The sequence below is a fragment of the Nesoenas mayeri genome (assembly GCF_963082525.1).
Source record: "Nesoenas mayeri genome assembly, chromosome: 1".
Taxonomy (NCBI): Eukaryota; Metazoa; Chordata; class Aves; order Columbiformes; family Columbidae; genus Nesoenas; species Nesoenas mayeri.
The window spans coordinates 60,567,201-60,593,784 of NC_137541.1; the positions used below are offsets into that span (position 1 = coordinate 60,567,201).

Genomic DNA, 26,584 nt, shown 5'->3' on the forward strand with positions numbered 1-26,584 from the left:
TATAGATTACAAATATACATAGTTTCCTTCCAGAGGAAGAAATACTAAAGTATTTTGCTCATATCAAATGAACTTTCAAAAAGAAAAAAATAACAATAATTAAAAAAAATCAGCTCCTCCCTCTCTACCACAACAATCACTCTTGTTTTGTTTTGTTTTGTTTTAAAGAAAAAAAAAAAAAAGAAAAGAAAAAAAAAATAGATTGCATTCATTTAATTTCCACAATGTCTACCGAGGAAGAAAAACTTATCTGATTAATGACCTGAGTTATTTTCATGGTTTTCAAACTGCATGTAATCTTCATGATCACCATCTACCAGAGACCTACACCTAGCAAGGTGCATGAAAACAAACACCGGTAGATCTTTCAAAACAAACAACAAAGCAAAATTCAATAATCTATTGCAAGTATTACATCAAAAGTGGGCTGTGAGTGTCTTCAGGGAACTGGTCAGACAAAGTGGAAGTGGAAGCTCTGCTGTTTCTGGCAGCTGAGTTATCTATAGTTATTGAACCATAGACTAGTTTGGGTTGGAAGAGACTTTCAAGGGCCATCTAGTCCAATCCCCCTGCAATGAGCAGGGACAACTTCAACTAGATCAGGTTGCTCAGAGCCCCATCCAACCTGGTCTTAAATGTTTCCAGGGATGGGAAAAAACTGAAAGTGCATATTTTGTGGATGCGTGTTTTCTTTCCCGTCTTTTGTGATTACAGTGTGATTACAGTCTCTGAGGTAAGACAGAGAACAGACGAGTATAGAAGACACAGCTGGCCTTCAGAGCAGCTAAGCAACTTTACATTTCCAAGCCTATAGTGGTTAATGAGGCAAAGAGCTGCTGCTTGTCCTTCTCCAGTGGGATAGCCTCTCTGAAACGTTCTTCTCTTGAGGAATCAGATAGCTTACAGGTTCAGCCAAAGAAGGTTTTCCTTTTCCAAATGGGACCAGCTGGTGCTCGTTTGTCTGTTGACGGCAGCAAACCTAGGCAGATCGCCTTCCTACCTCTGGCCATTACACAAAGGGGACTGGGTCCATAAGTAAGTCCATCAGAACCCCCTGCACCATGCACAGACCTCTGCCCAGTGTAAAATCCATCTTTTCAAAAGTGAAAAAATAGCTATCAACTTTTAGGCAGGCCTGAAACCTGAGCAGAATTGCGTTGGACATTATACGCTCAGTGGTGGTGTGGGAAACCTTACTGATAACTTTCTGCTCTGCCATACAATATCCCATATAACTCCTTTCCATGCAAATGAATGTCTCATGAAGATACCATAACCGTATACTCAGCAACAATAAGGAGGTTAGGTTTTGTTGTGAGAAAACTCCTCAGTGATTGAACACTGATGACACAGCTTCCCAGAGGATGGCAAAGGAGGGAATGCAGCTGGTAAAAACATTGGGGTTTTCATAAGGGCATCCAGAGCTCCTCAGATTTTTTGCTTCTGCCTGACCATTTGTGAAGACTTAACACAGAGATAACAGGTACTATTAAACTGATGAAAAGTGGGGGTAATGGGAGAATAAAAGGAATGAAGGAAACCGTAGGGATGGAGGAGGGCCTAATTAGATGTTTTAATATCTCAGTTAGTTTGGTTCCTCCACACACCTTTTCCTCTTTACTTTTTTTTTTTTCCTTTTTTTTTTTTTTTCTTTTTTTTAAATAAATTGTGCAGATGAACATGGGAGAAGTTCATGCTACTTGCTGGAAGCAATAAAGGTAAATTTCCGTGGCCCATGGATTCCACAGACCTTTGAGTGTCCCGCCTCATCCATCATGGGCTAACTCATGGAACCTAACCGTTCCGTGGCAAGACTCAGTAGCCCTTAGAAACTGATGGCATGTCCTCAGGTATTTTCCACGACAGTGAGTGACATGTTGATTCCATCAGCTTCTTCCTCACACGATGCCCAAGTGCCTCAGGTGCAGCCTTGTGATTTCCAAGGATCCTCTTTGATATTTTCAGACATCAAACTGCTGTCTCCAGATCCTCATGGGAAACCATTTGGTAGTTTTGTCGACTGTCCAGGTAGGCAGCTAGATCTGGGTCACCAGCTTGCTGAGCCCTGTCACGAGGGGTTTTACCCTATAATAAAGAAATACGAAGAGAAAGTCTTGTGCTACATATTTAGAAGAATAGATGAAAACACAACACAGAAAAATCACTACAAGAAGGATAGAAGCTAGTCTGGAGAATTAACACCAGTTTGTACAACAAATAAGTAAAGTCAAGTGTTTCTATCTTTAAACTAAAGATTTTCAAATTCCTTGTGTGATTTAGGACAAATCATGCAGATCTGCAAGGACATGCTATTTGATACATCACACAGAAGTGCTCACATGCTGGAAGGAACTGATTTTTCATTCTAGGACTGCAGTCCCTATGTGAATGAATATGATGCACAATACTCTAGCTAACACTTGAAAAATGCACTTCACAGACTACACACTTTGGTTAGGATGTGCAGAGAGAGATGCATGGCATTGGGAGGAGTTCAACATGTCTCATTCTATCTCAAGTATAAATCATTTTTCAGTGTATCGATTTGCTACTCTGTTATCTGATCTACCTTATGAGCACTGTTAAATTTGTACACAAGTCTTGATCCTAAACTATGGAAAAATATTGGAATGCTATTGTATCTACAGAAAAACACTCCAGCTCCTTGGATTTCTCTGCAGATGAAGATAAACAAGGCAGAAGCCACTTGTCTGGGTTTCAGCTGTTGCAGAAATTATCTTTTGCAGTGTACAGTACTCTTATCTGAAAAAGAGATGATCTCTCTCCCTCTTACAGGCTACCCCATACAGCATAACGTGGTAGGAATTGGTTTTAATTGTGCTTCTGATTCTGGAACTCAGAGATCTCAGCTGCTGACCACAGGATGTTTATGTTCAGAAATGCCAGAGGGGCAATTTCTGGACCATGTTCCCAAATGATCAGATTGTTGTGTTGACAGAATATTCCTAGGGTTTAATTTTGCCCAGACATCTTTCTCAGCCAAGTGTACACTGAGAGAGGGTTGTGGTGTCACATCAGTGAGCATAGGGGTGAGGGCAAAAGAAAATGATTAGCCACAATAATGGAGCCTCACAGATGCTATACAATCACAAACCAAGGCTTCCCTAGGTGGTCCTTGCCCACAGGCCTCTCTTTTGACCACACAGGAGAAGGATGCTGCTGTGCCATGGAGGTGCCTCATTCACATCCAATGCACTGAATAGTTTGAGGCCAGGCTCTTGCTATGATGAAGATGACCCACATTGAGGACTGAAGTGTCTTGTACTTGTTTAAATCAATACAGTTTTCTAAATAAAAATGGCTCTTGGCACACACAAGGAAGCCTCAATCATACACACAGCAGGGACGGATGCTGCTCAGTCTCACTTGGCTACAGTATTTTATAACTGGTTGACAGGGCTGGGTTACCTTGGAGTCTGTCTTTCTCAGAGAGGCTCCCGCATCCACCAGAAGCTGGCAGATGGCTCGATGGCGCTGGCAGGCTGCCTTATGTAAGGCTGTCTCACCCCTAGACCAAAGTACAGAAACCAGCAGTGAGACACATCACACCAATGTACATTTATGAAGTATGAGGTGCAGAGGACAGACAGAGAAGGATGCTGTATTTCTGCGAGGTTCCTGCTTGCTGGCAGAGGCAGACTTGTGCACTCTCTCCCTTAGCATCTACATCCTTTGACTCGGTAGGAAAGCCTGCAATGCACAAATAGCAGACGAAGAACTTCTGAGGGGTGGGAAAGAAACATGCACAGGTTTTATGTATTCAAAGGACTGATCACCACATTCCCATCCAACCACCAGTTCTGCTGACTGCTGAAAAAGTCAAACTATCCACCTTTTTATTTCATAGAAAGCAAAGGAGAAATAGTGTTTGTTTTTTTCCTTTATTTCTTTCCTCAACTTCATTCTGGGATGCACCACAGAAAAATCCTACCCATTAAAGCCATGACTGGTGCACTTGCTGCCCTAGTTCCACCACCCTGCTCTCTTGTACATATGAGAGTAAGGGCTGTGGGTTTTTTTTACACTGCTGGCCTGGTTAGCTACTGAGGAAGCCTAAACACATGCTTTTCAAAAGAGAAGGCTGTGCAGTGGGAACAGATTTATTGCAAAGCTCTTCAATCAGACTGGGTTTACATGTAACAGGATTCTGAGATGAACTGGAGTAACAAGGTTAAAGAAATCTATCTAGGTTAACCTAATAAGAGGAGGAAAGTATGCTTTGAGTGGGTTGAAAAGGTATCCTTAATACTAGTGTCCAACAAATGGGGCCATTACATAACTTCCAAAATAATGACAAGAAAGACATAGTAGGACAAACCTTGCACCTACCTACCCAGAAAGTGAGAGGGCGTAAAGGAATTTCAACCTCAGTCCACAGCAGGACAAGTTGAAATATTAATAGGCACCCTTGTAGTTAAACTGACTCTGCTGCATGAGAACTAGATTCAGAATGGGACACTATCTGAATTCCCCTGAGGATCAAAAGAGAAATTCATGCTATCAGTTAGGGCTTGAACCTTCTCTTTTAAGAGTTAGTGGTAGAAGGACCTTTGTAAAGGGAAGCCCTCATAGCTGTGTTCACTTACACTTTATTTATGTGGCTGTGCTATGCTCCTGGATGAAGAGAAATGTGCAGTCCATCCAGACCCATCACCTCCACACTGCACACATGCACTTTATGCAGAACCTTTTTTGTGCTCTCCATTAGCAGAGGAGGGCACTATTGGATGAGGAATGGTAAGTTTAACCCCTGAGAGAAAGGCTACTTTTACTTCCCATATATTCCATATACTTCTCAGGATTACTTGTACATCCATTATGTACTCCTTGTGACATCTTGATTATATAACAAGACACAGAGCAATTGGTAATTGGAAAGTAAAGTCTCTTTTATGTAAAAACAGAGGTGATCATGGTTCTAACTATTTCAGATAAATCTTCAACTGCACAGGTTGTGGCCACTTGGGACAGATAAGGCAAAGCACACTGACAGAACCAAGAAGTGACTGAAGAAAAGGTGTAGGGTAAGAAAAGTAATTTCCTGATTTCTGGAATTTACCCTTCAGGTTGCTTCCTCAATAACTGGATTCTGGAAAAATCATAGCACAATACAAGACTTGTATTCCTCTAGAAAGGTTAAGGCTGCATGGGCAGTAATAGAGAGAAAGTGCTTTTTAAAGTTCAAGAAACATTTGTTTTAGTCCAAAAAGCCACATATGAGGTCGTTGGTGTTTGGGTTTTGGAGGATTTTTGTTTACGTTTTGACCTTGAAGACACGTGCCATTTTACAGGCTCTTTTATTTGAAAGTTTGCACTTGAAAAATAAGAGAGGTCTGCTAGGGTAATGCTCATAATGTGAAGGACAGAGTAAATCATACTTACGTTTCACTGTCTGCCATATCCAGTAATTCAGATGGACCTGCAAAAGACAGTCAAGGTATGTCATATGGCATTTGTCTGCATGACTAAGGTGTACAACTACCAAGAGAAGATTCTTGGTACAAATATGTAAAAGAAGTCCACTTAAAGCTCAATTTGCAGAAATATGTCCAATTTCCAGGTAATATTTGTTTGTTTGAGCCCTTGCACTAGCAAAGTTCTGAATGCCCAGTCACTGCTGGAGTGTCAGCACCAGGGAGCAGCTGCCTCTAAATTACACTGGCAATAAATATTCATGGAGTTTATTTTCTCACTCTTCACCTTGCTCAATTAAGTGGTTCATGGAAGTACAGTGCATTGAAAATCCTGATATACTGGAAACCCTGATATATTGCACATTAAAATCTATTGTTAGTACTAGAGGGAAAATGTCATTAGGAAGTTGAAATTAGCCAAATTCCATCCTGAATGACATCCCTATGCTACTCCATTTAACAGCATTATATAGAATGTAGATCAGGGTGGAATATTCCCAGCGGTCTTTATATTGATAGGCAAATCCTGTACACTACTAGTTAGCAATGATCAGGAAAGTAAGATTAAGAAAAACACAAAAGATTTTTGTTAAGTGGGAAAAAATAATGCATTTATGCTAATGTTCTTTTGTCCTTGATATTCACTACAGGCAGATGTTTGTAGCAGCAAATTCCATCACTGAATTACAGGCTAAGATCTGGATAGCATTTGAAATGAGAAAAACTTTTCCCTTTGCAGTCTGGCTTGTTCTTCTTCTCTCTACTGCTCTGGAGCATAGTGCCAGATGGTATGGGGCAGTAAGCAGGGGGAACAGTGGAACTTTACAGGAATTTTCCTTCCTGTGCATGAATATTTCTCTTCAGCACACTTTGACTTTGAAATTCAAGAGTTCTCAAGAGCTTACCACAAATCTCACCTGCAACTGAGGAATTTCACACTGCTTGCTTACAAAGGCCTACATACAACCTCTCTACACTCCTTTCACTCTTAGTGTATGTCAAAATGTATTAGAGTAGCCTGTCTCTCCCTCACTGCTTCTATTAATACAACGTACTCATGCAGTATCATTGGGGATAGCTGGCTGCCTTGACTCCTGGAGATGCAGGTAGCTCCTTCACTTCATCGTCTGTCATCATGAGGAAGGGGTGGTCAAAAAAGTACTATGCTTAGTCCCCAGTGTACAGGGCATTACGTACCTATCGTAGCAGTTCTCCAGACTCATTAGCCACTGTCAATGTTTAAAGCACAGCACCCTGACTCTACGACCACGCGTTCTCATCTCTGCATTTGGTAGCTATGTGTTCACTCTTCCCTATCAAAATGAAGAATCATTCATAACCCCTGAGCCCCAACAAGCATGAAGAAGGATACAGGGTGCTAAGCAGCGCCTCTTGTTGAGAGGAAAGATAATGCCTGAGAAACTAAAAAGAAAATAAAACACAGATGAAGAAAAGAACTCCTTTACATCTCCCAGGAAAAAATAATGTTCTCTCAAAAATAGAGGCAATTCTCCATGGTATGCTGCAGTGTCGTGTCCCAGGGACAGGCAACCAGGAATGGCCTGCAGTGTGTTAGAAAAGACACCACTAAGCAAACTATTATTTCTGTTTATGGATGGGACAAAGTAGGTTGTGATGCAAAGGTAAAGGGTGACTAGGTGAACAGGGGGACTAGGTTGGCTGCATAGGTTGGCATAGAAGTACTTGCCGTTGTAAGTGGGCAAGAATGAAAAAAGGTGTTAAAACATTAGGAGGAAGGATGGAGAGAAGTTAGAAGAATATCACCTGAGAGGGAGGAGAAGCTGGAGCAGAATAAGTCTGTAGAGGCAGAAAGACAAGGGTGAAGGAAAACTGGTCTGGAGCAGGAAGAAACAGCAAGGTTGGAATAGAGAAGCTGAGGACTGAGTGGGCAGCCTGTGAGCACAGACTTTAGGAGGTGCCAGGTACATCCTACCTGTGTGAAAAGGTTGCTCTCCTGGATGCTGTCCCAAATAAAGCATTTAACGGGAGAGCCCTGACTCTGTCTCAGTCATACAGAAGAGGCAGATACTGGGGCTAATTAATTAGCAGCACAATGTGGTACAAGCATTAATTTGTTTCATTCTTTCTGACTTACCTCCGAAGCTGGAATGTCCTAACTCACATACAGCCTGAGCTGTGCCCTTTACTTCTTTATTTTATTTTCAGCTGTACTTCTCTTAAACCATCTCACGCCCTCCTCCTAATTCCCTTTCCCCTCCTTTTTGGACCTCATTTTTACATCAGTCTCCCTGGCGCTGCCAACCGACCATTCCAAATCCCCCTCTGCCCTGGGACAAAAGCTGCACAGATGTGGAAAGGGCTGGCACTGGGAAAGCTAACAGCACTGTCATCCTGACCCAGCGGGGAGGCGGCTGTTTTACTCTGGGACAAGAGGCAGAGAAAGAAAAGGGGACCAAGGCGCAGAGAGAGAGAGGACAAAATAACCCAATAGAAATCCGGAAGGGAAATGCATGAGTGAGATTTCTATCAAGGAAAACAGCAGGGGGGGAAATAAAAACAAAAGACAGAAATGTGTGGAGAGGTGGAGGGAGGGAAAAAAAATAAAAACAAAAAAAAAGAAAGAGAAAGAGAGTGAGCAACTTGGGGACTAAAGAATGGCAGGATGGGGCAGGGGGGAAGAAGTTCGCATGAAAGGAGCTGAAAAGCATGACACACTGAGGAGAAGCCCAGCTGAGATCACTCTCCTTCCTTAACATCTCCAATAGACTGTCTGTGTAGAATTATTAACTTTTTTCCTTTTCTCCTTCTGCCCCCTTTCACTCCACCAAAGCCCTTCTCTGGTTTCTCAGGAGGCAAAGCAGTCTGAGCTCGGGATGGGAGGAGAGAAGGGAAGGCAACACTCGAAAGCAGCTGCCTTTTAGCTGAGCTCACTACAACATAAAAGAGAGACTAAATGACCATATTTCAGAGGCGTTTCCAAAATATACAGCCTCATGCAGTCCAAAAGTCCCCTGGGCCACAGCACACCCTGCCCTCTCCAATGGATATGGTTACAGCTGCCCACAGGAGACCCACAGCTATTAACCCCTGCCAGTCCTTTGCCCTGTCACCTCTTCATACAACTGGGGAAGAAGGGTATTTGCTTTAAGCAGTGTTGTTGGACATTATCAGCATTTCTGAATGTCTATCTGTCAAAACCACCTTTGCTACATAACTTGATTGAGGTTGTTTTCTGGAGGACAAAATTGGATTTGGTTCCTTACCTTCAACGAAGGAATATTTTTAAAATAATAGTAATCTGCAAAGTCAGAACTATTTCAAGCCTTCTACCAACTGCACACTCCTCATTTTTACCTGATATGAAGATTAACGGTGTCTGTTTTTTATTGCTAGTGTCTTTTAGCTCAGAATTTCCACAGTAACATAGAGGGCAGATGGGCTATGGGAGCATGCCTTTCATAGTAACTGCTTCTCAGCCATGTTGATCTAAAATTTAGTAAATTTAAACATTAAAATAGACTATTTTGTACCTTGCACCTTCTAGAAAAACTAATCTGTTTTCTGCTTAGGTCCTTCACAAATGTCCACTACTATAAAACATTCTGCAAATCTAGACATACTAGCAAACATCAGGCAAATTCACCGTCCTTCAGTGTTGATTTCTGATGACTATTCAAATCCAGTCCCTGACATATGTCTCTGTAATGGCAAAATTTGCTTGCTAAAGCCTTCTTTCTAACTCTTGAATCTGTTCAGGATGCAAATCCAAACTCACTGATGGCTCTTCACTGTTGACTTGCAGTGCTGAGAGTAATGAAAGCATTCTCTTCTTACCAGAGGATGCTGTCTAATGGAGCAAGGACATTGAGGTTTGAGGTCACAGAAATGTTCAGAATGGGATGATTTACTGACTGACTGTTCCACCAGAACTTCCCACTACAAACTCCTAAGTCAACTGTAAAAATTAAAGTCAACTGTTTAAAATTAAAATACTCTAGATGAATAGCCTACAGAATTCTTGTCTGTTTTTTGAGCCTCTATAGAAAAGAAGAAGACATGGAGAAGGCAAATCTTGGAATGTCTTGTAGAATGGTTATAAATTATAAATAGTTCAGAATGGTCAGATAAAGACTCCAAGCCAAGTTTGATTCCAAATACAGATAATTATTTAGGAGATCCTTTTTCTAACAGAGCTTCTTAAGCCCTCCCTTATCCTGTTTGTGTTAAGCAAGTAAACAGTTAACTGTTCTCTAACGTTCATGCATTATGGGTGTGAGAGAGCTGCTGACTGCAGCACTAAGCAGATGTGGTTCTGATACCTACTGAGTTTGACCCTCAGTTTCAAGCTAAGTGTTCCTTAGCCTAACTACAGACAGATCTTAAAAGGTGACCCTCATACTACAAGCAGAAGACCCCTAATTTAGGAAGGAAGTCTTGAACAACAGATAGGTCCGTGTATCTGCCCTTCCTGCCCAGGGGACAGAGAGAAACTGTTTTGCAGGAACAGGAGCCAGCACAACTGTTCCTGCAGCAGTAAGCTGCTGTCATCCTAATACCTACTATACTGGTGCTTTAGCTGCTATTCCAGGTTCATGCTAGTCCACTGCCAAGTATCTGGCAATACTGCACAGCAGTCTCCCTGTGTGACTCACCTCTGCTTTTTCTGATTTAAGAAGGGTTATTTTTCTCCCCTTAACATCTGAGATCATTCTACTCAAGATCACAGAATAACTGCTCACATTAATGTCCCCTGAATGTTTGCAGAAAGCATAAAGCCGTCTCCACAAGAACAGTCACCACATCACGACATCATTTTCTCTCTTCCATAATCCCAGTGGTCTGGGCAGGGGGGCATTTGTCACTCCAGTATCATGTTCAATTCAGCCCAGTAGTTTCACACTAGGCAGTTAAAATTCCTGGTATGATGGGGTTTGTCTTGTTTTGTTGTTTTTTAAAGATAATCAGAAGGTTTTCCTTGTGTGATTAATAACAGGTTCTCTGTGCTGTGTGCTGGAGGGTATTTTGCAGTGAAGCTCTTATTAACTACCTCCAGTCATGTATGGGAAGCAGACAAACTACAGAGGAAGTATGGCTGGGCAGAGGTAATTGTTAGAACAGGAATAAGACCCATTCTAATCAAGGGTGGATATCAGCAGAAATGAGAAACTAGATACAGGGAAACCGCCTCAGATATTAGTAGCATTGGACTGGTTCTTATACACTAATTATTGTTGAGAAGACGCCAGAGAATGCAGCAGAAAAACAAGGACATTATGATGATGATTCAGCAAGAGAGCTCATTTGTGACTGAGAAGTGCCCAGGGTAGAAATGAGTTTCATTAATTGCTTGGTGAGAGAAGAGAGGAGGCCCCTATTAGAGCATTGTCCCATGCACTCTCTGATCCCCAGAGAATGTTAAATAAACAATGTATTTGGAGAAGCCCAGAGGACATATGTCTGGAAAGCTGCAAAAGCTTCCTGCCATCCTTGGGGATAAAGCAGGGAGAGAGGAACTGAGCTGACATTTGATCAACCTTCTGGTTTGTCTTTGTCTAGCAGTCCATAATCCCTCACATTTCTCTATTCCAGTCAAAAATTCCTTGCTCACATCCTTAGCAGCTTAAATGATCTCATGTTAAACCTTCACCAAAGGAATGGTGACTGAGTCAGATTGTGACTAAGTTAAGGCATATGTGTCTAAGAAAAACAATGGAGAAGCAACCATGACAGTGAATTGGCACAGGTCATGTTCAGTGTAAGAGACCAGAGGCAGTAAGAAAATGAAGTGAAATTATGTCTATCTACAGAATTCAGAGACACATATATGCACTGTGACTAATGTGATAATAAGTTAAACAGGAGGGAGATTTAGCACTGGTAAGGCTTGTTACAACTGGTAAGAAAACTAGCCAGTATTTGAATATAAGGACAACTGCGCTTAGCTACCCATATGTAGGTGTCTACACATAAAAGAGTAAAAGAGCAGTTCAGATCCCCTCAGTCAGATATTTGGGGCAGAGTTCAGCTGTCCACACACAGATATTTTGTGCCATTCAGTATGCCTACAGGCAAGCCTTGGGATGTGTTTGGAATGACAGGGATGCTTTCTTGGACTTCACCTATCAGTCCAGTATGGGTCTCCTACAGGCCTTATATGTTATCCTGTTGATCTATGCAGATGTCCTGGATGTCCAATGGCAAAGACATTAGATAGTTATGTTTAGCTAAGCAAATGAAGTGCATAGGTCAGTTGAATCACTTGCTAGGTTCCAATGACTACCTTGACTAGGTCTCCCTTGAGCTAGTCGTGCTAGAAGTCTGTTGCTATTAAAGATGCTCTCCTCACTTCAGTCTGCCACTGAAAGAGGACAGGTCTCCCCTAGTACCTCTGTCATACATGAGCAGATGAACTGAGTCACAGATCTCTCTTGACAATGCAGGAACTTAGATCCACAGATTACCTGACACCTATATGTAAATGCTTAAAATTAAGAGTTAAGCTTGAGCTAAATCCCTCCCCAATTAACGCAAGTGTTAACAGATGGATTATCACTTCTTCCTTTGAGTTGTGCTTTTTTCTTCTCCCTGTACAGTTTCAGCTGTAGCTTTCAAGCATTGGTTAATACTTATTCCAGTTGCCAGAGGCAGTCTCTGTGTTTAGTGCTAACACTACTGCTGAAATAATGTAGCTGATTTTGACATCTGGAAGTCCAAATAGTCACTGATATTCTGAAGAGGGATCAGAGGAGAGTTACAAGAATGTTTAAACAACTAGAAAACATTTCCTACAATGCAGAAGGCTGATCACTGGGACTTCAGCTCTGTGTGCAGAGCAGTGACAATATTACTGTACCACTCTCCAGCAACCAGTGAACAAGATTACAGTAGTTCAACAGGTAGACACTACTAAATGCAACTGCTTCAAATGTATTTACACACACCAATTGCTGCATAGCTTGTGGAAGCATGCCTGCAATTCTGTTACTGACAAAGATAAAAAGAGTTGAAAGGAAAAAAGGGAAATGGCGTGATCATAACCTGTGAATATAAAATGGAAATCACAATTTTTTGTTGTTGTGTGGTCTTAAATTTAACAGAAACATGGAAGGAAAGTGAGGCAAATCCAGACTAGAAATAAATGCACAGGTTCCTAACCAGTGTATTATTAAATACTGAAATAATACCAATGATTGGATGGGCTCTCCATCACTGTAAATGTGCTCTAATTGAAAAACAAATTTGTTCAGAGGATTCCTATGCCAGACGTTCTAACTAGAGCATCACGCTGCTTCTTCACAGCCACACAAATGATGCAAATTTGAAAACACCCGTCCTCTTCAAAAGCCACTTTCCCTTTACCTGGAGGCACCACTCTCATTGCTACCACATTCCTCGCATCCTGCTCACACATACTAAAGGTGGACATTTTGTTGAGGGTGACAACAGATGAGTGAGGGCACTTCCAGATGCACAGTGTGGTTTTACCTGACTGACACTTGGCTGAAGTACAGTTCTCTGTGGCTTTGCCCAGTGTGACTCACCATGCTCCAGGATGTATTTCACGATCTCGCCATGCCCAGTCTTGGCAGCATGGTGCAGCAAGGAGCAGTGATCAGGTCCTCGAATTAACAAATTGGCTCCTTTTTTACAGCATTCTATGAACTGGAAAAAACCAAAACAAAAACAAAATAAAACACCACAGATGGGAGGAGCAGAAAAACAAATATGTAGGAAAATTATTTATTTATTTTCATGGGAGGTCAGTACAATAACAGAATAAAATGAAATAAAATATTACTTTAAACCCAGATCTTAGGTCCCAATGAAAACATATCTGAAACTAGAACTATTGACAATTGTATGGTTTAAGAAGGGCAGTTCATATTTCCTAAACAATGAGACATTGCTACTCTACTGGTGATGAATTATTACTTGCTAGCAATGCTTGCATACCACTTCTGGTGAAATTGTTGGGATACTTTAAAATATATGTAGTTGATGGAAATTTTTTTGCTTCTCTACTGAAAATTCCAATTTTTCCTTAGCACAGGAGATAAACACTTTCTGACTAAATCAGAAAACTCCAAAACTCCACAAGGAGGTGGGATTCAGCTACCCCAGATCTCCCTTCTCACTCTCCATCCTCTGCCTGGGGCTGGTGGACGGGGAAGCCCTACATGGGATAAGAATGGGCCAGAAATGGCACTGGCCAGGTGTCAGAAATGCTGTAAACTCTGGTTGGGGGGGGACTGCAGTGCAGATCACTGCAGAAAAGGAGAGGATTGTGACAGCAGGGCATAATTTATGATGTGGTACATCTGAAGAAGGGCAAGAAGTTTCCCTGTCAAAACAAACTCAGGCAAAAAGTTTTCAAGAAGGGAAAAGGGGGCAATATTTTTGACTGCTGGTTGAAGGACCACTCCCTAGATGCTGCAGCCACAAGCACAGGGGCAGAGGTATAGAAGGGGCATCTGCAAGCAAAGAGTTGGCCTAACAGTACTGTCATGTTTACAAATGGCTCCAAGCTGGTTTCTTGCAGATAAAACTGGAATCATTAATCACAGTCCTCATTCAAATTTGAGGGCACGTTTCCAAATCCTGACTTGGCTACTGAAAAACACAGTCTGAATAACTGTCAGACATGGAACTTAATACTTTAGGCACAAAACATTCTTGCATGGGTGCCTTTTCCTTCCAATAACTAACAATATCAATGCAGCACATGCTTTGAGACATCCATCAAATGATAAAACAACAACTTGAGATTTGTTCTACCTGGTTTGGTAGTTGTCTAAGTAGAAGTTAAGAAGTCTCTAGCAAATCTAGGGCCTTGGCTACCAACCTTGCTGCAGTAAAAGATCCTTATTGTGGAAAAGGCTGTGTCAGAACTACCCTGCTGTTCAGTGTTGCATTTGCCAGTATAGTAATTTCCCTGTTATTAGCTGACACATTGCTCTGTGCAGTACGCTATGAATCCTGGGCTGAAAGGTGCCGTATAACACCAGATCCTATTCACTTCAATTCCACATCTCACCTGACTGATGTGTTCCCCTAATATTCAAGTTTTCCTGGAAAGACTGTAAAATGGCACTTGTCAGCAGTCCCTCCACAGCAGTCTGTCTATGTTTTGAGCAGAGGTGTGATAAAATTTACAGTATATCAGACCTGCAAAAAGCAGTGAAAAAGTGGATACTCAGTGCTCTGTACTTACCTTCAGCAGATCACCAGCTATGACTGCCTGTAAAAGTGCTGCAAAAGACAAACAGAAAGCTAATGTTAGGCTGAAAGCATTATGCATGGAGCCTCACAGCTGAGAACATAGCTCACAGTATGTGCAAGCTAAGAGCAATGCCTCAATCCACTTTCATTCTCATATATTATCAAAACCAATGCAAACCCTGCACTGGCAAGCAGATGGAAGACTACCTATGTTGCACAAATGCTGTAGGGACATCAAGTAAGCATTTTTAATGCTGCCCTGGAACTGCATGTCTCTCCTATATGAATTTTTTGCCTTGAGACACTTCAGGGACCTTTCAACAGTGTCCACAGGGTGGGCTCAAGTCTCTAGCACCTGGGCTGTCCCTGAAGACAAATGCAGAAAGCCTGAAAGCATCCTTAGACCTCTGAGACTTTATTCATATTAACAGTGGAGTGGTCAGACAGTCTCAAAAACATAGAGAGTCTCAAGTTGCAGATGATTAGGTGGCCAAATAGAAATTTCTTAATAATTATTTGTATTACAAAAACATTTCAACGTGCCAGTGAACAGCAAGTCCCCTGACTTTGGCAGGCAGGGTCAAACAGAGAGCAGGAGCCAGTGCCCACCTTTTTAGCCTTTATAATTTAACGAGACACAGAAGGAAAGGGAGGCAAAGAGAGGCAAAGTGAACAAAGGCTCACAGCAAGGCAGGACAGAGCTGTGTATAGAGCCAGGGGCTGCCCACTACTGCCTGCCCTGTGCCTGTTGGAAAGAGGAAGGAAGGCAAAAGCTTGGGACTCTGTATTGCCCTATGTATAGGCTGCATTCAGCTGAAAACACCATGGTGGCAAATAACCACAAGCATGAGAAATTGTTTCAAATCTACTGCTATGCAGCTATTTCCTCCTTTTTTTCTGTGTTCTCCCTATCATTATATATATACATATATATATATTAAAAAACAATTATGAATAGTCTTTCTGGGAAAGCACTTACTTGGTTTACATCTTAGAAAGCATTATACATCTGCCTCAGTTCATACTTCTTCAAGAATGCCTAAGCCCATTTCTATCTTCGAGTCTAGGTAGCACAATCAAGTTAAGCATTTGTTCAGGTGCCATTCTTGATAAAGATGCCAAAAGCTGACATAGGGAGGAACAAAGGGGGAAGAAAACCATAGTATAGCCTTGCCTCTGAAAAGTAACACACAGGAAACTGCACAGTGTGAATTCCATGAGGAGCTTGTTACAGCTTCAGAAATGACAGCACGTCCAAGCTAAACACTGCAGAAGAGGAAGAGCATGCAAAGCTGACTCAACAAATGTGCCTTTCTTTGAAAACACCTGGGACTGTGCATGGCTTTTTGGTCTTGGCAATGCCCCATTCCCTGGCCGTGCAGCAGCAGGAAAAGCAAAATCCCAGTCCAGCTAAGTTCTAACTTGGGAAAGTAGTAGCAGCAATTTCTGGTAGCATTAGATTTAGGGCAGCTTTATAGTGACCATCAATTAAACTAAGTTCCTGCAAAGCCTCCTGACATCTGTGTGAGTGAGTGAACACAGATTTGAAGAATGGAAAAAGACAAACTCCAGCAGATAAGTGCTAGAATTGGAAAAAATAAACATATATGTTTGGTTTGTGTTTTTTTTTTTCCCTGATAGTTCTAATACTGACTCAGCCTAAATTAATAGCAGAGCAGAATTTAACCCTTGTGTCATTAATTTCATCTTTTTTTCTTTTTTCACCAATCTGGTCTCACTGCCACATTTACTCAATAGGCTACGGCAGTCTGGAGTTGTATAAATGTTTTGCTCTCCTCACGCATGCAAAAATCAAATTAACTGGTGACACCAGCTTTTCAGTGCCTTCTACATCCATTATTTTAAGAAACGGCTTCCCTGAAGTTACTTCCAAAGAGGCAGAGACACATTTTCTTACACAAACCATGCTTACAATTACAGTTTGAGAGAAGCCAGAAGAGAGATCTGGAAAACTATGAAGTGAAAAGAAAAACCTGCCAAGACATGAGAAATCTTCTGCCTTGAGTATCCATAAGCAGAGGCTGGTCTGGTGATAAGGCTATTAGGATAAAGCAGTTTTAACACATTCAACATAATTAGACCAGTCTTTTCCTCTCTTTCCTAAGTCTCCAATCCAGCAAAGCATTTAGGCAGGTGCTTAGCTTTGAGCTAATCACATTCTTTTCACCAAGTCTACCTGCACACTTAAGTCCTTGGCTAGAGTAGAACTTATTGCATAAATGAATATATTTTAGATCGAAACCAGCTGGCATGACAAGCAGGTTAGACTACAGTAAAATAATTCAGTGCTGTAAGACAGAGTGCTAGAAAACTTAGAAGCTATTGAACTAGAGATGGAGAAAGGTTCCTTAGATCAGGGTACACATTTACAGCAACATATGAATATTGCATAGCACACTAACCCCATCAACCCAAATGAGACTGCTGGGCATATTGAAGAGGGGAGTGAAGATGGTGAAAATCACCCAGTTGTTAAAGACATGGTAAAACAAGCAAGCAGATGGCATTGACAAGAGAGAGCAGACTGAGAAACTGGACAAAAATGTTGTTAACATGCAATGCCAGGCTACCTTAAAATTAAAATCTTAAAGTGAGAATGGTTTTATTTCTTCTGATCGACACTGCACCACTGGTGCAATATATAACATACAAACAACTGTTTTATCATATCATAAAATACCTTCATGTCTTAAAGATGCCTCAAAAATTACTTGATTTAATAAATATTTAAATCAAGTCATTATTTTCTCAACTTCTCCTAAGACAAGCATCTATCATGACTAATAAAAAAGTTTTATTACCTTTTTCATTTATTTAGCAAGCAGATTTATTGCTGATGAAAGGAGACAGCTTGACAAGACTGGAGACTGAAGTGCTTTGTCTGTATAACGAGGAAGCTCTCAGTCTGCTGCGGTGGTAGACTCCCCAGGCTGCCTTCTCAGACCAGCTCAACCCTCTCTACCAGTACACCCCTGCAGACAGACCTTGCTCCAACCCTGTTCTATCACTGACCTCCCTGATGAAACTGCCAGCAAATGTGTCAGTCGCTGCCCAGGGAGATGGATCTTGATGGAAACAATTACCTGCTAGGATATGGACAGCCAGAAAGACAGACTAGGTATGTAACAGCTGCTAGACATTAGCAACTTTTAGTTTGCAGTGGGTGAATTTTGAGATGAGGTTCTAACCACCCCTGTGAGCCAAGTTATGAAGGAAACCTCATAAAAACAAAACAAACACACACACACAGAAAAACAAAACAAAACAAAACAAAACAAAACACTACACAGGAAAAAAAGAGAACAACAACAACAAAAACCCAAAATATCCTTCCACAGACTTGACTGATAGATTAAATATTGAACAGTTACAAGTGGATAATGCACTAACAGAAAAAGCCATGTTAAAAAGGCTGCTAATTGAATTCTGATAACACTGCTTGAGATACAGGGAACACACCTACTAGTGCATGCACACACGCCGAAAACAATACTTTTCCTGTGGCATGTGCCATTTGTTCTTTCTGTGTTACTGCCTGCTGTTTCTATTGGAAACAGCTATTTTTATTTCATACTTTAAAAACATATGTTAATGTCATTGAGTTACGATAACCATTTTTGTTTCCCAGCCACAAAATTAACCTACTAAATCACAATTGCTCTTTGATTCTGCATGTGAAGTCAGCAGCATTAAAACATCACTGCAAAATTAGTCATTAAACACCGGGAAATTGATATTGAGTGAGGTATTTGTACCCAGTAACTTCAGAAGCTACAAGATGCCTAGGAAGTCTCACAGGGCTGCCTGGATGGCCAGAAGGGAAAAGAACCCTCCATAGAAGGCAACATGGGGTGCCTGCAATAGTTCTTGTTGTACATCTCCCTCCATGGACTACAAAATTTCTTAGGAAAATTACCTCCAAATTGCAGTACCTAAAACAGGAGCTAAACTAAGACAGAGATGGGATTCTTCAGAATGGCACAACGCTGGGAAACATGTCTGATCACCTGTGAGAAAGACAACCAAACAAAGGCAAATTTGGGTGTCTTCTTTTTAAGGGTTTCCAAAGTCTGTTACTCCTGGGATGAGGCAATGGTCATGGTCTCCAAAATTTTGGGAGCTCTTTGTATAACATACAGGTGCAGCATGAGATCACCTTATAAATGTAAGGGCTAACAAAGGCAGACCCACAACTGCAACACATCAAAAGAAAACAGCAGGAGGGAGACAGAAGTCATCGCCACTATCTTACTCATTTCAGAAGCAATGAAAATTCTCAGAAACATCTTGGTTAAGGAAAACCTCAACCAGCAACTATCCCTTCCCATCTGCCCTACAGGAAAACTCCTTCTTGATCCCAGAACTGCTGATCAGCTTAGCACCAAGGATATAAGCAGTGCTCAGTGCTACGTTATTACGATGTCAGAATTTTGCTGCTCAAAACACTTTCAGAAAGAACATATATAAATCTTATAAATCCTTGTAGGTAACATCTCAAGATTACAAGGTTCTTTGTTTAAAGTAGGTTGATATAGAAGACACTTAGTAACTTAGTTAAATAATCATTAGTGTGTTAATGAGAGGAGTTGACTTTCACTGAAAAGAGTCTCAAGGAAGAGTACAGCTCTGCATTCTGCCACTGTCAGTGGTACGGGAGTAATGTGTCTTTTTACACGAGTAAAAGTTATTCATAAATTATAAATATCTTCCAGATTTCACTGGTCAGATTGCATACCTTATCTGACCCTTTCTGTGCCATATTTGTGCCCACTACTGCTATACAAACTAAGCCACAGTGAATGCTGATAAAAATCTATGGCTATTTTGAAGCTTTCACCATCTCCAAGCAATTCTTCAGCGAGGGTCTAAGAATCATCACTGGAGGGAGCAGAATTATTTAAAACTATGTTTTAAAGTCCCACACAAAGGAGGACTCATGTCCATTATTAAAATGCAGCCGGTCTGAGATCTATGAATGAAATGCAGTGTGAGAGCAAAGTAATATTTGCAATAATACATCTTACCATGGGTTAAAAACCACTAGGTTAACAATGCATCTGATCAGTATATGATAACATTTAAGCACACGGCAAATTATGGCAGAAATCAACTACTTTAACTCCAACAGAACTAAGGCTCATAAAATCTTTAGCTCTCGCAAAAGATACAATAAGACAACGGATGATCTGAAGTTATCGGAACTTTGTAGGAGCCTCATTTATCAGGTAGTGCCTGCAACTCTCCAGCCCCTTCTAAGACAGAGCTACTGCATTGATTCAGTATTTGGAATTGATATGTCATTCACATTTCAGTGCTGAATGCTTCTTACTGGTTAGAGGCAGCTAATAAAAAATATATGAGACATTAGAGCCTTGGTGTGGAGCCCCCAGAATTTGGGCCTTAGAGTCCACCACCACCTCCTGATAGGTTTGCTCAGAACTCTTAAGGAACACCTTATGAAATACTGCCTTGCTCAAACCTTGCTGGGCTGATAATGAAGAAACTGCGGCAGAAGGTGAAGAAACTGCAGCAGAAGGTGACATCATCACATTTCTTGAGAGTTATTAAACTTAACTTGGCCTATCATTATCTTTCAGAACATTTCCAGCTCTTTATTGCTGTTGTAAACTTTGTGAAATTCATAGAGTCAGAAATTTAAAATAATTACTGCTTTACACATTGAAAATTTAGAAGATGACCCTGACTAGAAGAGTGCTTTTACACAGCTGGAGTCTTCTGAGCTGTTAAAGATCAGCATTACAAAAATGATAAGAAAACCTCATTTAAGCCCTTGTTCTTAATTTCCCTCAAGTTTTATAGAAGTCAGTAATAACTTCTGTTTCAATCACTAAAAAGCTACACTCTCAAGTCTGAAGTCCATATAGATTATCATTCAGAGATACATTATTTTCTCTGTAAACAACAACTTGCTTGTAATAGCTTTGCACAATCCAGTGAAGATCCGATTTAATATGAAAAGCTAGTAGTAATAAAACTTACCCAGAAATATATAGAATTAATATTTTTCTACTCTAGCCATTATCTTCAACTTTGGCTTGCCAATGAAAGGGGTGGAGGACACCATACGGAATTGTTTTGTGGACTACTTCCCTTCCAAGATGACTACGAAAGACAAGCATCTAAGATATAGAACAGCACATACATTTGAGTTTTCTGGAGGGTTTGCCAGTCCCACAGAAAAGTTTTAGGGATCCCTGGTGAAGAAAGTTTGCACATCTCTGACTTTGAGCTTTGACAAACCCTTTATCTCTTCCCAATGTTTAACCTCCTTTTAAAGTTACAGAAAAAAATCTCTTTAAAATATGTATGCCAAACCATCTACATAACTGAGAAATTAAATTACAAAATTAATAACACGTCGTTGCAATGACTGTGAGCTTACAGGACTTTGATCTACAGACAATCTCAAGTCTTACCGAAACTGATGATGCTTAAACATTTCTCCTTGAAGCTAAGCTGAGTGGAAGGAGCAATTAAATGTTTCTTCATATATTTTATGCACCTGCAAGTACTGCAAACAGCTACTGAAAACCATGAAAAAGAGTAAATGGATGTTAAGCCTTGCAGGTTGATGAGTCTCTTAGATGCTCGCAAAAAAAGCCCAGAAATAAATGGTTAAATCTTTGTGTGAGTATAGGAGAGGCAAAGACTAGCAGAAATAAAAGCATCAAAAGCAAAACATCCACTATACAGACTTGCTTGAACTTCTGCACAACGAGATCTCTTCTGTGTTCCCTGAAAAAGGACTTCACATCAAACAGCTTTCTGACTCTTACAACCAAATTTTCCTCTTGATAGAGCAGGGCAAATGTCCCTGAATATAAGTTAACTAGTTGGACCAAAACAGCTGCACCAGGCCCCTATACAGGACACTCACACCCTTTGGAGCCTGTTATTATAATAGTGTACAACTTATGCCAAGATAAGGAGACAAATATTTGGTCCTATCATAACCATCAGAACTGAATTTTTCCTTACAGCTTTGCACAGGAAAAGCTGTTGTCAGGAAAAAAATGTCAATTTCCATGAGAATACCATGTAAATACAGCCAGTGTTCTGATGGGGAATTTCCCTTATCATAAAGCTTATAAGTGCTTCTTGGTGGTAAAACTCTTGGTTATATCTGTGTTGGCTGTTAACCTCCATCTTGCTCTTATGCTGATTTTTACCTCCACACTGATCTAAGGCTGACATATATTAAATAAAATATTTCTTCCACCAAACAGAAGACTGTTTTCACATGATTTTTAAACTTTGGTGTTAGAACATCTTCAGCAAAAAGATGGCTAGCAGACCAGAAGAATCAGTGTCACATGCCAATACTCAAGAAACAGGCTGCATTATAACTGAACAAGGGGCATTTTAATGGGGAGCTCGATTGCCTGTAAGCCTGAAGAGACATCAATTTATAAACACAATTATAGCTTAAAACAAACAAACAAATGCAAATAAACAAACAAACAAAAAAACCCCTCTATTTTAGAAATCCAGCCCTATATGTCAGCAACACCGCTTTCTTGTCTAACATCTGCCACGAGAAAGGGGATGCTTGCAGTCTACATCTGAAGCAGCTTGCTGGTGTGGGAATGGGGAAAGGTCCCTGGATGTGCTCGAGGAATTCTACCTCAGCCTCAAACCTGCATAAGAGCCGTGATGGAAACATGACAGCAAAAATACATGCACTTCAGAGGCTTCCTGTTTACAACATAGTATCTCTTGTACTTGCTAAAGCAAAGACCCATTGATTTTTAAAATTTTTCAAAAATGTATCTGTTTGCTGCCACTACCTACTGTCCTAAAGAAACAGGTGATAAACAAGATTTCCCCACAGGATTTCAGCTTTGCAAAAGGCTTAGGTTTCTTATAGAACCTGGGAGCAATGGCATCAGTCTAGGGAGCTCAAGACAGCAGCACTGTGAGGCACTACTTCCATGAAAGAAAACCAAATAAAGAGCCTGAGAGCTCAAAATGCTCCCAAGAGACCAAGAAAACTGACAGTGCAGCAACCTGCTGCAACCAAACGCTCAAAAGCACATCAGCTGAACAGCAGCCAGACGCAGAGATCTGATGACTATTCAGCAAGGGGAATATTATGAAGGCCTCAGCATCTCGAGCTAATCCATCTGTACAGGAGAATGTGTGCACGAGCACACGTTCTCCTGTGGTTTCAGAGACACTTTGAAATGCTCTAGCTATGCCTCAATAACATCTATTTCTAGTATTGCACACAGAGGTAGAAAACCCTTCTAAAGACGTGTGGGTTGTCCTTTAGTTTCAAAAGCACTGTATCCCATGCAGATTCAAATGAGAGCACTGACACAATTTTAACTTCATCTGTTGCCTAACTTGGGAATAAGACCAAAATTTTAACATGCAAAAAAATCATCCATTACTCAAGTGGTTATAAATATGCATTACAAACATTTTCCTTTTAAGAATTTTAGATTCAAACAACACACCATCAAACCACTGTTTAGAGAGGGGGAAAAAAGGGGAAAAAAAGTATAAATAACAACACAGGCTTCACAGGCTTGCTGGAGGGAAAGAAAGGCTAAATTCTCACTTACACAGAAGTCCCTTCATACAACTCTGGAAGGATAAAGAGGATTTCAAGCAGATGTAAATTACACTCAAGCTGCCTTTAAGGCCCATTTTGCACTGTCAGATTAGTTTAAAGATATTTGATGCCAATTAGAGTCCACTCTGAATTGTTTATGTGGCACTGGTGCTGAGCTGAGAGTGCAGTTTATAGTTAGGAGTGGAAGTATTCAGACTCTAATGATGAACTTTTCCTCCAAGATCATTTAACTCAGTTTTACAAAAGGCAGGGGTGACCATGGAGAAAATGGACGGACTTTGTAAATGGTCCAAAAACCCAAAGAATAGTTGCAGATAAACTAAGTACCATCTGGCAGATATTGCCACTTTTTTTCTTTCCTTTTCCTTTCCACCATTTTCATTTTTAAGGCAAGACAGGAACACTTAATGTCATTTTTAGGAGTGATCTGGTGGAGGAAAATGTCTCTGATCAAGCAAGAACACAAGGCAGGGAAGACTTAGGCTCATTAATGCAGCCACTTTACCAATAGAGTGTCATCAGATTGGCAGGAAGAGAATTCTAGGTAAAATAATTAAGGGATTATTTACTTTTTATTTAAAAATAAAAAGGATAGGAAAAAAAAAAAAAAGGCAACGTTGGCTACATTGTTTCTCCCTCTTCCCCGATTTGGTGGACCATTGCTGTCACAGGCACTCCTGACACCCTCTTCAGGTTTTTGCCTGCAGTGCTTTCGCCTGGCAACATCTAAATAACTCTTCCTCAACAAGCTGATGCTTCACAGTAGCACAAAATAATCTGAAAGTAAGTTCAAGCATCTATTTGCTGGCCAGTCTTTGGTGGGTAAAGCAAATTGTTTTCTTGTTTTACTTTAACAAATTGACAGTCTTAGGTGACCAGGAGAAGAACAAAACAAAACAAAACAAAACAAAACAAAACAAAACAAAACTAAACTAAACTAAACTAAACTAACAAAAAAAACATACAAAAAAAAACCCCACCAGAAGCAAAGTAGGTTGCAAGGTTACTCAGGGCTTCTGTTTGAAAATAGATGCCCTGATTCAGACAACTAATTCTTTACTCCTACTTCCTCCTTAGGGAAAGTGATACTAGCAGTGGCCATCTGGAAAGAAATATTTCCTAGTTTTCCTCTATTACTCATTCAGATGCCCACATCTGCCAGACCTCTCCCTCCTGGCTGCCTACTGACCCTCAGCCTGTTTAGGTATGAAGAGAGGTGGGGTGTAGACACCTTTTAAAGGTTTTGGGCAGAGGGGACATCCCTCAGCCCTAGAGAAGTGCTTTGACAGAACGCTTCCTCTTGCTATGGGTGCCGTGGATCTCCATTGATACCATCCTCTGCTGAGCTGCAAAGTAAAGAACCAGACATGGAGCAGATCCCCAAGCAACTGTTGCTCAGCTGGCCACAGACATACTTTCAAGACACTGTCCAGGAGAGTTTTCTTCCCAAAGTGGCTAATTAATCACAATAAATAACTGCAGTCAGGAACCACTCCACTGTACTGTTTGATTTGTTCAGGGAAAAGATTCCAAGGCATCTCAATTTGTTGCCAGGTAAATGGCTACAATATCACCCTGAAGAATACAACTTCTAAGCTGGAGCTGTGTGAAAACATGACTGTCTTTTGAAGGAATCTTGTCTATAAAACAGAGATCCCTTGTAAAGAAAAAAAAAAAAATCTATCAGCACTGAGATGTTTGGTTTCAGCAGTAGCACCCTGCTTGTCCTCTTATTCAGGATGGCAGGATGCTTGAAAAACTCCCCTTTCCAGACCATGCATAGCAAGACTAGTGGGCAGTGGCTCCAGGAAGAAGGAGCTTGAGAGAGTAAAGATCATGTTCCCACAGGCTGTCAGGGACAACAGGAAATCCCAAGTATTGGGGTTTCCAGTAAGTGTTCTAAGCTCTTGTGCTCTTTTCCAGGTCTCCTACAGCCTTGCATGGGTTCAGACCACCTCTGTTTAATTGGAGCAGCCAGCATTGGAGCAAATACCATAACGCACAGCACATTCTTCCTCCAAGGCAGAAGCGGATTCTGCACAGCAAAGCATTTTGCTGTATGGGCTAGGGCTGCCACTGCTTTCCATGCACGCACTTGATCACTCCCTTCCTTGTAATTCATACAGCAGCTCTCTCCATTCAGAGGGACATATAGAGACAGAATTATACATCCTGCCCCAAGCTGCCAGTTTGAACACAGGCCAAACAATCCCTGTGGAAAATTCTTCTAATAGAGGCTAATTTGAAAGTCACCATTTAAACCTACTTTATTTCTAATGTACTCCTGGCTCTTCACAAATACCTCCTAAGGAGGGGATATTGAGACTGGATGACTCCAAGTATCATCATGGAGCCACCATCTGCCAGAATCTGAAAGATCTTTGAGTGTCACCATGCATCTTTCCAAGTGGAAATATTGTCCTTCGTCTTCACCCTTTATATCATATTATGATGTTATAATAACCAACTGTCTCCAAAATTCCTTTTCAGAATATATTTTTCTCATGTCTTAATTTCTCACTTGTCCCCTATTTCCTCTAGAATTTTGAATCTCTTGCAGGAAGAAAAAAAATTAAAACCAAAACAAAACAACAACTGACTTCAATCACAGCAAAGTTTGCTGGAAATCACGCCATGCAGCAAAATAGCATGTCTGCGAGAAACAAACAAGTCAAAAAGCCCACTTTCATGGGTTTATGGAGAAACAAGAAGGACAAGACACCAGAGACATAGATACTTGGAATCTCCTGTCTCTGGATCAGAATGCAACACAGCTGTGTAAGAACTAAGCACTGGGGTTGACTTCTGCTTGAGATGCATTAGTATAGCCACTTAAAACTTTGAGTAGTTCCATCAAAGGCAAGGTTTGGCAGACAAATACTGAGCTGCATCAGCTGCAGGGTGCCTTTACATAAATAACCTGCCAGTGTTCACACGCCACGCAAGAGCTGGTTGGTATTTTTTTTTTTCAGAAGATGGAAATGGCAATAGAACTCATATTCATTTTTAAGAACATTTCCCTCAGTTGCTCAGGTGGAGATGATGAACAGTCAACTCAGGTACAAAGGCTAACCAAAGAATGGTAAAGATAACCCAGATGAAGCTAGACAAAGGTAAAATGTAAGAATATTGTTCAATGCATTAGGATCGGAAAGTTTGTAGACAGATTTCTGCAGGTCAGCTGTGAATAAGAGTGGGCAGGGCATGATCTCGCATACACAGAGTACAGTACTGAAAGGCGCTGGATGAAGGAAGGGTTTGGTAAACCTCAAACATTCACTCAGCAATAATCAGGGAATTACTCTGTACTGGCCAGGGAATATACTAG

General features: G+C 40.9%; 1 protein-coding gene across 3 annotated transcripts in view; it reads right to left on the minus strand.

The window, feature by feature from the left end:
- Positions 1-1,968: 1,968 nt before the first annotated feature.
- DGKI (diacylglycerol kinase iota) overlaps positions 1,969-26,584 on the minus strand; it is a gene marked incomplete at its 3' end in the record, with an annotated part of 110,405 nt that continues 85,789 nt past the window's right edge. For all 3 annotated transcript variants that reach the window (XM_080342200.1, XM_080342201.1, XM_080342202.1), the window contains 5 exons: positions 14,629-14,666; positions 12,959-13,079; positions 5,404-5,440; positions 3,430-3,529; positions 1,969-2,085 (listed from right to left, as the gene is read on the minus strand). In XM_080342200.1, the coding sequence (XP_080198326.1) occupies positions 1,969-2,085; positions 3,430-3,529; positions 5,404-5,440; positions 12,959-13,079; positions 14,629-14,666 (413 nt within the window). The remainder of the gene's footprint in view (positions 2,086-3,429; positions 3,530-5,403; positions 5,441-12,958; positions 13,080-14,628; positions 14,667-26,584) is intronic.